The sequence below is a fragment of the Saccostrea cucullata genome, unplaced genomic scaffold (assembly GCF_032062105.1).
Source record: "Saccostrea cucullata isolate Sc308-1 unplaced genomic scaffold, CSIRO_AGI_Scuc_v1 ctg1063, whole genome shotgun sequence".
In the NCBI taxonomy this organism is placed as follows: domain Eukaryota; kingdom Metazoa; phylum Mollusca; class Bivalvia; order Ostreida; family Ostreidae; genus Saccostrea; species Saccostrea cuccullata.
The window spans coordinates 141,146-156,170 of NW_026922806.1; the positions used below are offsets into that span (position 1 = coordinate 141,146).

The 15,025-nt window shown below is 30.7% G+C and overlaps 2 protein-coding genes and 1 long non-coding RNA gene across 4 annotated transcripts in view; 1 reads left to right on the forward strand and 2 right to left on the reverse strand.

The window, feature by feature from the left end:
- Positions 1–15,025, reverse strand: part of LOC134262526 (platelet endothelial aggregation receptor 1-like) — a 47,042-nt gene that overhangs the window by 13,785 nt on the left and 18,232 nt on the right. The window lies entirely within an intron of this gene.
- Positions 778–6,874, forward strand: LOC134262529 (uncharacterized). The gene is made up of 3 exons (XR_009991021.1): positions 778–834; positions 6,503–6,536; positions 6,738–6,874. It is a non-coding gene; the product is annotated as an uncharacterized LOC134262529 (long non-coding RNA).
- LOC134262528 (multiple epidermal growth factor-like domains protein 10) lies at positions 5,597–14,572 on the reverse strand. The gene is made up of 6 exons (XM_062744929.1): positions 14,497–14,572; positions 12,218–12,358; positions 8,454–8,597; positions 6,870–6,965; positions 6,217–6,328; positions 5,597–6,097 (listed from the first exon to the last, which is right to left on the reverse strand). Exons 1-6 carry the CDS (start codon positions 14,552–14,554, stop codon positions 5,698–5,700), a joined length of 951 nt encoding a protein of 316 aa, XP_062600913.1. The 5' UTR covers positions 14,555–14,572; the 3' UTR covers positions 5,597–5,697.

Genomic DNA, 15,025 nt, shown 5'->3' on the forward strand with positions numbered 1-15,025 from the left:
CTTAATTATCTTTAACGTTATTTCCTGCAGCATGGAAACCGTACCGATTCAGGCAAAATACGTGTAGTTTTGAAATATCCAATTCCTCTTGCGCAAAACAAATGTTAACAGTCTGTGACAGTTTTTTTGTTTCATGTTTGTTAAAACATCAAAATATGAAATATAAATCAATAGTCTTTATTTTTGGTTACTACGTGGATTTCAGGTTGTGATAAAAACTCATCTTCAATATACCGACTTTCTATGACTTTTCAACGATTGTAAGTGTATTAGTCATGCAAAATATGTTTTTTGTATTATGTCAGATTAGAAAAAAAAATACAAATAAAAAAAATCAAATTGACTAAAAATACAATATAAAACTGAGATTTATTTAAATGAAAAGAAAATATCTTACCAAGAGCATATACAATGTTTCCGAACAATATCAATTCGAAAAGAAAATAAAACAACATAGCTTAGCTGTCTATGTAATGTAAGGTGCTACAGAATAACTATCAAACGGGAAGCAAAAAATAAGACATCATTTTGTTTAATGGATAAGGCATTCAGTTTTAAAAATCATAGTTATTTTTGAATTTATGTGAGACCTTATATTGACAATGTACATTTATCAGAAAAAAAGCTAAACGATAAAGATTTAAAAAAAAAATAGTACATTTTATTATTCAAAGTAGTAACACACTTTTTGATTGTAAACAGTTTCGAAATTTGTTTTTTCTCAGTATTCTTTTTCTTTTTATTTCGTTTGTTAGATTTCCCTATCAGGAGCACATGGCGGGTGTGACAGGTCGGCAGGGGATGCTCACTGATCCCACGTCTGATGTTTTGGAGGTCCGTCTTTGCTCTGTTTCTATTTTGTATTGTTAATAAGATAGAGGATATTTAATATATTGTAGTTAGATAAAGAATTTTGATTTCATATATGGGCCTTATTCTTAAAAAAAAAAAACCAAATCTCTCTTTATATTCACGAGAGAAAATAAAAGAAAAAAAAACTAATCAATCTCACGATTGAAACTCTATTATTCAAATAAAAAAAAACACAATAGGATATTCTATCAATTACAATTGCTTTTGCGTCCATCTTTCGTGAAACGGTGACATCATAGTTTAGAGATTGAGACGTAATCACTGAACGATTGTACGAGATATACAACACTGTAGGCACTTTACAAAATGGTTTATTTGTCCCCTATTGGTGAAATCGGAAGTTCACCAGTAGGGACTTAATGTATCTTCTACGTCTGTCCAAACGTTCGTCTGTCTTTTCCCCTGTCTGTCCAGATCTGACAGTGTCGCGTTTAGTTTTCCACACTTTTAATCGCTTGCAGAGATGTGCTGATATTTTGGTTTGTGAATCTATCCTAAAGAATTAAATATCAAGTTTGCAATTCGTTCCTCTTAATTGGTTTTATTTAGAGAATTAGAACCCTTTAATTTTCAAGGGTTCATCCACAATATGTTTTAAACGCTTGAAAATATAATAGTGACTTTTGGTATGCCCTTTTTCCTTCAGTTGATGAGATAAATATTAAGAATGCTTTTTATTCCTCTTCAATGAATTTTTACGGATTTTTTTTTTTCATTTCATCGCATTTTCATTTTATTATAATAATGAGAAAAAGATTACTCTTGCCGACATGGGAAAGTTACTGCTATGGCAACAGTCTCAGAAGGCTTGTATTATGTCTATATATCCTAAAAAAGGGCAAAAAATCTTTGTGAATTGAAGGAAAAGAAAATCGTCAGTTTGGCAGAGCTTTGGAATTTCCTTTCATATTGCAAAAAGATTGTGTTATTTTTACTTAACACTACTTTTTGAGAATTCATGGGCCATGGGTAGGATTCTAAATTTTATTTTAAAACAGCTTTTATTTACAGTTATTAGCTTCACATCATCCTTATCAAAAAGCGTTCACTGTAGCTCAGATGGTGGAGCGCTCGTTTCATGATCGGGAGGTCGTGAGTTCGTATCTCAGATCAGCCGCGACCGATCTAATTCGATAAAAAATGGGTACACAATTACAGTCCCTGAAACGCTCTACTTTCCCACCTTAACGGTGAACGAACGCTGAACGAACGGTGAACGAACGCAAAGCGAACGGTGGGTGAACGATGTGCAAACGCTGAACGCAACTTGGTGAACGATGTGTGAAAGGTGAACGGTGAGTGAACGCAGAACGCGAACGGAGCGCAAATGCGAGCGCAAAGTGAACGGTGAACGAAAGGTGAACGCAAGATGAACGATTTATTTGGAATGCATCTGATCTTTTCCTTCCATTGAGTTTATTCTATTATTCTTTAATTCTAATTTTAGGTAATTAAATATAAATTAACAATAGATTAATGAATAAATTAATAAATGAATAAATAAATAATAAAAACACTTTTGTTCTGTACATATATGCACCTATGAATTAAATCGATATTTTTATAACACAATTTTAATTGCCGTAAAACATGTGTATTTGTTTTCGAACGCGTGTAGATGAAATATAAAATAAATCTATTTATATAGTAAATATGCTTTTTCTTTTCACTAATAAAATAATGTGGACTTCTGAAGATAAAACTACTACTTATAGAATGAATTAATTACATTGTACGGGGTTGAAACAACCATACATGTATTTCCGTGCCAAGGCAATTCTTTGTAAAATATAGGATTTTTTTTTTAATTCAGAATTATCTGTTGATATTGACTGATATCGTACTCCATAAAAACTCTCGTTTTATTTAAATTCTAATGCAAAATATTCTATATTTATGTGCCTTTTGTATTCTTTTATGATGATTATTTTAGCTAACTTCTTCATGTATCTGTAGACATTTCCCGGTCGTGATAATACTCGGTCAAGATTTTGGGGGAAAAAAGCATTGTACGGGGTTGAAACAACCATACATGTATTTCCGTGCCAAGGCAATTCTTTGTAAAATATCGGATTTTTTTAAATTCAGAATTATCTGTTGATATTGACTGATATCGTACTCCATAAAAACTCTCGTTTTTTTTAAATTCTAATGCAAAATATTCTATATTTATGTGCCTTTTGTATTCTTTTATGATGATTATTTTAGCTAACTTCTTCATGTATCTGTAGACATTTCCCGGCCGTGATAATACTCGGTCAAAATTTTGGGAAAAAAAACATTATTTGTAATAGATTAAATTTTCAAAACTAAATTAGTTTTTATTGAACAGAGAAATGTACGAGAGAGAGAGAGAGAGAGAGAGAGAGAGAGAGAGAGAGAGAGAGAGAGAGAGAGAGAGAGAGAGAGAGAGAGAGAGAGAGAGATAACCCCCTCAATTCGCAGATATCTGTTGTATCAAATAAAAATTATCATTATTTTTCCTAAATATTCCAAGAAGTAAAGGTAATTTATTTTTTTTAGATTAACAAATCCATTTGACAGAAATCATTGGCTTTATTTTCCATGATCAAGTTCACACAGTATACAGGACGTCCGTGCTAGTAGCGTGCTTGCCCTGTCAATCAAAATAATTCGACACAGTGGAGGTATGGAAATCGCATTTCACCGAACATGCCGAAGCATTTCCAAGAAGTTTTAAATTTTCTTCTCATTTCTAGATCTGATTTTTGCATTCCTGCAGACAAAATAAATAAATAATGGGAATATATACTTTGAAGGATTAAGTTTTAAATTGAATTCGAAAGATATTCCGAGCCAATTTAAAATATTGCGGAAATAGTTTATTCTGAAATACTATTGTTGAATGATTTTTGATATTGGTTTTAAGACTGGTTTTCTTGTGTTACAATACACATTAAATATAAATTAAAATATAATGAAAAAACTCTAAGAATTTTATTTCGGGAGAAAAGGCACCGGGGGTCTTAATTACACTTAGTGGCAGACATGTTTAGGTACAGTGAAGGAAGCAATTTTCCTGCTCTAATAATAGACTATTTTAAACAGTTGGTCTTTTCTAAAATTTTAAACCACACTATCAATTTAATTAGCTCTAGAGATATTTAATTAAATATTTGAAGAACTGTTCTTAATTCTCAAACCTACGTGTAGTTTAAAATACGCGTTACTGTAGAAATAATTTTTTAATGTATTCTTGTCCTGTAAAAGACTTGGATTAATTATTATACATCCATTAATAATTTTTCCTCTTTAAAATTACAACAAATGGATGCCGTGCGTGAAGCATTTGTAAATTGCCTTTTTGTAATTAATATTTTAGCATCGTTCTACATACATATAGGTTTTTAATGTATTATTTTTCAGGAAAATTTCATGAAATAAGTAACAGCTGAGTTATAATAATAGAAGTAGAAATAACACAGATATATAATTTTTGCAATGAAATAATTATTCTTCAATCACGATATCTAAATTAATTAATTTAAAAAACGCGTAAATCCATACCATCAAAAACATGTCCTTTCACTTCGGATGACAATGAAGACTGAACGATAAGTGAACGGTGAACGCAAGTTGAACGCAAAGTAAACGGAACGAAAAGCGTTTTGTGAACGCAATACTGTGAACGAACGGTGAGCGAACGGAAAAATAGAAAAGTAGAACGTCTCAGGGATTGTATTTCTTCTCTATGCACTCGAAACTTGAAGTGAAAGTTGCGGATGAGACCTTAAAAACAGAGGTTCCGTGTCAAGACAGGCGCGATAAAGGTCCTTCACAGCTCAATGGCCCTGAGTTCCGAGTAAAGGTCACAATTTGAAGCCCTTCTCCGGCATACGTTTCCATAAGAGTGAAAAATACTCGAGAGGGACGTTAAACAATATACAATTAATCAATCAATCCGTAACAAAATAGTATTTTTTATGATATGCATTAATTTTTTTATATCACTTTGAAAAATATCTACTGAAACGCAAAAGAAACGCAACAAGCAGTTACCTACAACTATTTGAATCTTTTATTTAATGATTTTCAAAAAAATAAAATCAGTAAGGGTTAAATTAGTTTTAAAAACAGAGATTACAAATGTAAAATGGTTATCTTAAGAAACTAACACATTTCTGTTAAACAACCCCCTCTACTGAAAAAAACCTTTTGATTATACCTTTCTTATTAATATTATCAATTTATTGTGTACACCATCATGCATTGACAAAATATCGAATTATCATTTAGAAAGTTAACTAAAAAAAACTTTGGAAGTCAGAAGAATTCAGTTTATTAATCGTCCAATTTATTAAACTCTATAAACTTATGTAAGTTCAGTGTGAAAATTTTGATATCAGATATGTAAACATTTCCAGAGATTTTTTAGATTTTTTTTAAACAATCTTTTTTATCAAAATTTACTCTTATCATGTGTTATTTTTGGAAATGACATTTCTCTTTTTTTTGTACGAAGATGCAGCTTTTTGATAAGGGATTGGATGAAAATTAGGAGTCATGTAGTTTAGGATATAAAGAGTATCGTTCAAAATTATTTTTTAAAATAAAATTTATTCACAATGGCAAAGGTAATGATATGTATTAAGATAACTATTAATTTAATAAATAATAGCAGAGGTAATCATGATGATTATTTAATTTCTTCTTTTTGAGAAAAAAAGAAATATCAAGATATATAATGAACAGCTTGTTTATATTTACACTTCTTTTTTTTTTTTAGATTTGAATGCTCCCTTCTTTCTTTGTTTAAATTAACACTGCATCACCAATCTAATGTTAATTCTCATAAATGAAGTGTTAATTTGTTTGATCCGGATCTTCATATATTACACTATCTCCATCTTCATCTTTGATCTCTACTTGCAATTTTGAAGGTTCGTTGGATATATCTGTAAGATCCGGGTCTTCATAGACTACACTATCTCCATCTTCATCTTTGATATCTACTTGCAATTTTGAAAGTTCTTTGGATATATCTATTTGATCCGGGTCTTCATATACTATACTATCTCCATCTTCATCGTTGATCTCTACTTGCAATTTGGAAGGTTCTTTGGATATATCTGTTTCATCCAGATCGTCATATACATGCACTAAACGTTCTTCAACTTTAATCAATGCATTCGATTTTCTAGGTATCGGTGTATTTATTTTCCTTTGTTGATTCTTTCCTTTGCGCGTTTTCTTTCTACAGCTCCTAAAATATATCTGATTTCTTTAAATGTTGGAAAGATGTAAGCAGATGACAGTTTTAAAAATATTTGCAATCATTAACTACGAAGGAGTTGAGAAGGAACACAATATACAAAAACTCACCAGATAATTAAAACGAGATTTAAGCCAACACTTGAGAGAAGAGAAGCTATCAATCCGTACACTAAGTAAAGGTTCTCCTCACTTGTATCAGAATCTAATGATCCTTTTATCACTGCAAAAAAGTAATTTTAACATTAGTGCTTTTTTAAAAAATCTTTCATCTTTAATCTATATTTTATAAGTAAACCAATTATCTATCTCTTGGAAAAAATATCAAAATTTAAAAATACATATGTTCAAAGCCAATTACAGTAAGAGCTCAAGCATTTCAATTCATTTTTTATAGATTACATGTATGCTGGATTATTTGATCGATTTTGGTAAGTCTTTCTTTATTTATAAAGTAGTATTATAATGCAATCTATGTCCTTAAGGCTTATACTTTCAAGAACTTTAAATAAACGATCTATCTCGTAGAAAAAAATTATTCAAGGAAGTACTTAATTTTGCAGATGATAAATTCAAGAATGTTACCTGCTGCTCAATCTAAAAGTACATTAATTTTTGATTTCTGTTTTTAGGAAACAATTAAACCTTTTAAGAAGACTACATTCTTGTATTCAGAGCATTTTCAAGATCTAGTAAACAACATCAAATTCGGTTGCTACTCGTATACAATATTTTTTTGCCTATAATGGATTGTGTTTATATACCGTTACATTTCCCTGATCTTGCATCACATCTCCTGACAAAGCTACAGTTGGTACAGGTTTCTTTGCAGTTGTATCCATATCGTCTGTTTCGGCACACTGGAAAAAATAATCAACATAAATAACAATGACATGTAGAGTAAAACATACTTATAAAGAATTGCCTTTCTTTGCCTTGTTATATATGTATACGCAATGGGATATTTTCGTTAGCATATCAATATGCTTAAAAAATAATTAGTTATAAAAGGCGTCAAATCATTAAAACCGGAATTGCTTAAAACATATTGTACTGTATATGTAAAATATGTTTATCTTTTTTTTCATTTTTTGTGTTAAAGTGCTGGCAATATCAATTCTATTAATCATACACTCAGGTGAAACTGACAAAATCCATTGCATACATATAAACCCTAATTTCAGTATATCGCAATGGTTGAAATACTTCGGATTACATATAAATTACTGTAAAATGTTAAAACACCCATGGTCACATTTGGAATTTTTTTTAAATTGCATTCTAAGTACACATTGAAAAATGCATTTATTTTGTGTAAACAATGGAATACTATGTTCTATTAAAATCCATCGCTCAACGGGGAGGATACTTTTTGAAAAAAAAGGTTTACAGGGTGTGAAAATCTTTCATCTTATTAAAAAAAAGACCCCCCCCCCTCTAAAACAATTGTTTGTATAATGTAATTTACTATATTTATTACATTTTTACCCGTGAAATACTGTAATTTATTCATTGAATAAAAATGATATCCTGTCACACTGTGAAAGGATATCAAAATGATATCCTGTCACAGTGTGACGAATATCAGAAGTGCGGGAAAACTCTCGATTTCCCTTCCCATAACGAAGATTGCTGTAAAAAAATCTTCCTTGACCTAATATAAGATAGATGGAAATAAATAAACCATTCTGACAGCGAATAAAACTGTCAAAATTACCAAACATATGTTGCTAAATCCATGTTTACAGTGTTTTCGCCTCACATAGCTATGACGTCTCAACCGCTCAACTATGACGTCACGAGTCTATGACTGTATTACAAAAATACAGAGAGAAAGAAAAAATCAAAGAACTTTTTTTTTAAAATGTAATAAACAGAAAATTCAATGTTTTGTAGTTGAATATGGAATTTATTTCACTCGTGAGACAGGATTTTTTGATATTTTCACTCGTGCTTCGCACTCGTGAAAATATCAAAAACCCTGTCCCACTCGTGAAATAAATTCCATATTCAACTACAAAACATTGAATATCCTCTATATATTTTTTTTTATTTTAATCGATATCTGAATGAGTGACCATTTAATATTAATGATATATTCCAGCACGACACACATGCTTGTAAATTTATGCCTTTCAGTATTTTTGTAATTAATTGACTTAAAAAAATTCAATTGTTAACTTCCCTTATTTATGCAGCAGCTTATCTTTGTCACCAGGAGTTTATACATGACAAGAAGCACACGGCGGGTGTGGCCGGTCGGCAGGGGATGCTTATTTAATTTGCTTAACAATAATTGTCCAATTATAATCTGCAAAATTCATGAAAGGATTTTATGTATACGTCACCTTGTGTACAAGTGTCTCCTTGGTAACCCTTATTGCAGCCATTCGAGCATGTCCCATTAATGTGATGACATTGTTCATTTCTGAAGCAATTTTGAACTCCACATGACTTAGTACAGTTTTGTCCAAAACTGCCCACATCACATTCTATTAAAAATATTTATGTAAATCCATTGACAATAGTTTAACTCTGTTTGATACGAAGAAACAAAATTAAGATTCTGTGAATTGAAAAATGCCATTTATTTACATTATAAATGACTATATGAAAAAACATAGAATCATTTACATTTGAGCATAATTCCATCAGCATGTAGAGACATTTTACTTTGAAAGCTGCTAGCACATAACATTAATAGCAACTGCTCAGCTGTACATATTACAGCTCATTGCGACAGATCGCAAACATAAAGATGGCATACTCTAAAACCTGGCCTGGCCCCTTTGGCCTGGCCTGGCCTCTAAGTTGGCTTCAAACCAAATTTTGGCCTGGCCTCAAAAGTTTGCCTGGCCTCAAATATGGCCTCTGTAAAAATTTTTGGCCTCAATTTTGGCCTCACTCAAAAATAATTTCTTTTTCAGAATTTGATTGATTTTATTGAATTTTTATTGATTTCATTTTTTTTTTTTTACAGATTATTTATTTCTGTTGAAATGTAAATGCGAAAAGTGAAATAATTATACACTACTACCAATCTGATTTATTTTTATTGATTTTCTATTGATCTGTTGCAATTCTGAAGACTATAACACAGAGCATATAATTTTACTTTTAATAAGACACTCTCTTAATGATTTATTAAATGTGCCTTTATTTTTTTTTTATTTCCATGGTAGGAATGATAATTTTTACAGAGTAAAACATTTAGAAACATCACAATTAAATAATCAAGACAACAAAGAGATGCAAATGAGTAGTAATTAACTAAGAACTAAAAAGAATTTTAAATTTGCCATTTTAAGTATTACTTGTTTAATACAAGTTTTTTTTAAACTGTCTTTATTTAAAATAAAAAAAATCTGTTTGATGATGTTGACTACTTTTACAAACTGATAGAAAAAAGAGTCAATACTATGATATGCAAGTAATTGACCACATTTTATATGATAGGGTTCTAATGGTCTGGTGGATAGAATGCAATTGTTTTACAGCACAAGTGTTAATAAACTATCATCAAACTCAACTTTTGTTTTGATAATTGTTGGTAGTGAAAGTTGTAGCAGGAAATTCTTTATAAATCATGGGTGGCTTAACAGCCTATGCACATATACATGTCATTACTGATTAACTTCAACCTTTAAACTCCCTGTCAAGAACCGTGCTGCAGAATTTTTTGTCATTTGATATCCAATTACAGTGCTACGGCACAGGAACAGAAAGTTATAAATTATCTGATAAAGTTATTTATCTTAATTTTTTTTAAATACCAACTGTTCTTAGATTAAAGTGAACATGAATTTTTAACAGAGTACTCAAATCAGTATAATATAAATATTTTGGTATCTGTCTTGGTATATTTATTTGAAAAAAAAAATCTTAGGTGCCTGTATTCATATATCACACAGATGATGCAGGCATAACAGTAACACAACACTCCACAGTGTGTGAAAGATGATGATTCATCTACTTAACAAGTGGGAATTTTTCAAAGCTATTAATGACATTTGACATGAATTATTACTAGAGATTTTTTTCAATGTTCACAATTTGGAAAACACAAAATAAACTCTGATACTTTTTTTTCTAAATAATTATAAGCAAGAGTATTGGTAGCGTGTCTGTATTAAATACCTGTAAATAATAAAATGAAATAAGTGTACACTGATCAATTGATAATCAGTAAAATAAAGCATATTGGTGGTAGTACATGATTATTTTTAATGTTCACATTTACATATCAACAGAAATATATAAATCACCTGCTTAATCTGTGAAAAAAATGAAATCAATAAAAAAAACCAATAAAATCAATCAAATTCTGAAAAAGAAATTATTTTTGAGTGAGGCCAAAAATTTTTACAGGGGCCAAATTTGAGGCCAGGCCAACTTTTGCGGCCAGGCCAAAATTTGGTTTGAAGCCAAATTAGAGGCCAAAATAGAGGCCAGGCCAACTTAGAGGCCAGGCCAGGCCAAAGGGGCCAGGCCAGGTTTTAGAGTATGCCCATAAAGATGCCATGTGCATCAAAATGAACAGAAGCCATTTCTACTGTGACAGATCACAGTGCATATAGTGACAGATCACTAAAACGATGCCATGTGCATCAAATGACTAGCAGCTATCGTAAAATGTTCTACACTTAAACCTAAACAAGTTTTGATTCCGTACGCCATAACATTGTTGTAAATCGATATTTAAAATTCAAGTACATGTATCTTGAATGCATAAATTACATAAAAATAAAGAAATAAATAATAAAACTTATCTCGTAACATGAACATGGTGAAGGTAAACATGCCATTAGGGTTGGGTAGTCTTCTTGCCCCACGTAGATTCCTGTATATATCATCATCCCATGTTCTTTGTTAAAGTGAACGCCATCACAAAACATCGGAAATTTAAAGTGTTTAATATTTTTAAGTTTCCAATACTGAACACTCGTTTTCTGTACCAGCAGACATTTCAATTTTCTGTTGAATTTAATTACTAGTTCATTATAAGATATTGTGTATAAAAATCGAGTTTTAAACGGAGGCATAAGCTGTCAAATTTTCACATGTGCAATATTGTTGCGTGGTGGAAACGTTTATTAATATGCGATGCATAAAAGGCGCAAGCTTAATTCCCTCACAAATGGTTCATTATCTCGTGTATCTGTTACATTGTCAACATCGTTTCCTCCTTTATGTAAAATAAGAACACCTGGGCGTAGATCTGCGTTTTTTCTTTCTAACATATTTATATGAGCCGATTATGATAATTTGCCACCACTAATTCCAAAATAATTAACCGCCGGATACCGGTATTCACATTGCAATCCCCGTAATCAGGGTAGGCATCAATTCACTGTTTTGAAATATATACTTCCACCAACAAAGCTAGATCTGTTCCACAATATTAAAAGGTTTAATTCCGAATCAAAGAACAACAAAGATCCAACATATCGAGGAAAATAACCATCAAAAATTGCAATTAAAATTACAGCAGAATTTTTGTTTGCGCGTTCACTGACAAGGTTCCGTGAGGGAATGGTGAAAGTCGTGAGAACCCGCGCGCATATCTTAGCATCCGACGGCCGAGCCTATAAATCATATCAATTTACAGAGAATTCTTCGAGAATTGCTTTAATCTCACGGATAAGATTTTTCGGGATTTAGAAACTTAATTGCTAACATGGGTCTGCCGTGTCAGATGTTTTACATAAATTAATTTAACGATGTAAATTAAATATATAAGATTGATACCTTGATATTGCCTTTTAAATTTCCTTTATTACATTTTTATATAAAGTCATAATGAAAAAAAAATAACCAATTGTGCTCTTTTAAAAAAAATATGTATTTTCTACAGGAAAGTTCATGTACATATAAAATGATTATTGGTTTTTTATGATAAAAAATAACAGAAATACAAAAAAAAGAGATATATCTATTTATATATAAAAATAATCTTTCTAGCAATGTTCTCAGATTTTTGTCAATTTCAAATGATCCCTGCAGCAATAATCCATACTTATTAAAACAACTTTCATGTTTGGTTATTTATTTGTCTTTCTGAAAAATGACATCGAGTGTTTTATCTATTACATTTTGTATACCAAAAGCTTACTTTTGTCACATTTGAGGTCCTTCCACCCTGCCTGACATCCATCCTGACATTCTCCCGTCACTCTGTTACATCTACCAGGGACGCCACAGTTAATACTACACATATCCTGACAATTATAGCCATAATATCCTTCAAGGCATTCTAAAAAAGGGAAGAAATACTAAAAATAAGAATTAATATTAACTATTTATTGATATATTAATGTGTTTTTTAAACTTGATTCATGTGTTCATTCAACTGTAGGTGAACTGTTGTAAAAATTTATATTGACAAACAGTTGTGATAAAAGTCCAAGAGATTGATTGATTGATTTATACTGTTTATTGTAACGTCCCTCTCCAGAATATTTCAATGATATGGAAAGTCCAAAAGAAATGTATATTTTAAGAGTATACGGAGATACGAAAGGAGAGGATTGTGGCATTGCACTTTGAAAAAGAGCAAGAGCAATCGTATGCATAAAATGACCCTGTACTTATAACAATTAATTAACTATCACCCTCTTTCCCATTTCATATATCAAAATAAAGTAGACACTTGGTGCTTTCATTTTACATAATAAAATTTCATTTTGAGAATCCAGATATTGGAATAACAGGTTTGAGAAACTGCAATATTCTTGAAATTTGTTGAAAAGATGAGTATTTGAATACATTCAGCAAAGAATTAAAATATGAGCACAGTCCACGTTCCAAAAATAAAATATGTTTTCTGATCTTCAGAAACAGAGGTTTCATTCTGTATTTGAATATTTTGGATCAGAGGTTGTGCTCTATATGAAATATTGAAAAAATGCTTCAACTTCAAGTCATTTTCAAAGGAATTGAGAGAATATGAAAAAAAAAACGCATTTTATGACGTCATAATGCATTGACTAGATGTGAAATTTACATCACGATTAATAGATACCTGGTCACAGGACGATAAACTGAGAACAGACTAAAGTCAAAATTTTGATTTTTAATATCCTTTAATTTCTTTCAATGTATTACAATAAAATTCTGCAATTGTGCGAAGTACTTCAATTCAACCATATGATAACAGTTTTATTTTTTTCACATTTCTTTCCAAAGTTATATCAATTTGAAATTTTGACTTAAGTCTGTTCTCAGTTTATGGTCTTGGGGCCTGGTCACCAACACTCCAAGTGATAAATACTGCATTTGCAACCTAAAGTGATTGGTTTTGATTTTTCAGAAATCCTCAGGGCCAAATAAGGTCCAAAAAGGTTCTTGCTCTTATGCACTTTGAAAATTTTTTTTGATTGTTTTTAGATTTTTGTGATATCGATCACTGTTCGCTATCTTCACGTTGTTATGAAGAAGGAATATTTACCGATCCTAAGTAATTGTGATTTTACCCGTGATTAACTCTCCACCATTCCGTGATGTACATTATCACAATCAAAGTGCGTTGTAACAGAGGATGTATGCTCTTATCAAATTGCCATGACATTTGATATTCTTGAGAAATCCCCTTCCCGCGAACTCAATAACATTATTTCCTCATTTATTGCTCGGAAATTTTTGAATACTTATATCTATATAACCAAATATTCTTAGATTTATTTCGAGATAATAGAAGGACAGAGAGCTTTACACTTCCGTAGCTCCCACTCGTCCATGATTAAAATATACTAGATGATTTCTGATGATTTAAATTCTTCCTTATTATTGTTTCATCTGAAATCTGTTTTCCTTTTTCTTCGTCATACGATTTGCATATTATTAACTTTACATGACAGCCTACGATCTCAATACGATCAGCACACGAGTAACCGCATATTATTGAAAGGAATAAAAATGGCAAAAACTAAGTAATCAAATTTGCCTTTTACAAAATATTATTCTTAATGACAAATTCGACAATTCCTTATATCGAATTCATAAATATATTTTGATATGTCAAATTTGGCTTCCGTAAAAATGCAATAGTACAATTGAGATATTTAAGTTACATACATTGATTAAAAATGTAATATTCTCTTTAATAAAAGTTTGAAAAAACAAGCAGATAAAATAGTGAAAAAAATATTAGTCTAAATTTACAATGTTTGATTATTTTCTGTTAGTTTAGAGTAACAGTTTTTTATTCATGTTTGTTTATGTTTATTGAAACATAATAATATAAAATATAAATAAATTTTCTGTATGATTTGTAACTTCCTTCGATTTAAGGGAAGGATAGGAAAACATATCTACAAATAATCGAAATAAAATTGACTAAAAATTCATTTAAAACCGATTTAAAAAAAAAGAAAAGAATAGAAATTATCTTACCATAGGCATTTGCTATATTTCCGATCAATATTAATTCGCCCAGAAAATAAAACAACATAGCTCAGTTGTCCATGTAAAGTGATAAGGAATAGCAAAAAACAGGAAGCAAAATCAAGACATTTAAAGTATTTTCCTTAGTGGATGAGGCAGTAAGGTTAAAAAAAATCGTAGTTATTTCCGAATTCATTTGAGACCTAAAAAAAAAAAAAAAAAATATCGAAAGAAAGGTACATTCCATTATTTAAAATAGTAACGCACTTTTTGATTGTAAACAATTTAGAATTTTTTTTAAATATTTTTTTCTTTTCATTGCGTTTATAAGATTTTCTCTTTTCCCCTATCATGTAAAGGAGCACACGGCTAATATGACCAGTCGGCAGGGGATGTCCACTCCTCCATGGTACCTGATCCCACTTCTAATGTTTTTGGGGCCCTTGTTGCTTTGCTCCTATTTTGTATTGCATTATGGACTTTTGATCTTGAATACTCTTCGTTATCTCCACATGTATCAGTTGTTTAATAGATAGAG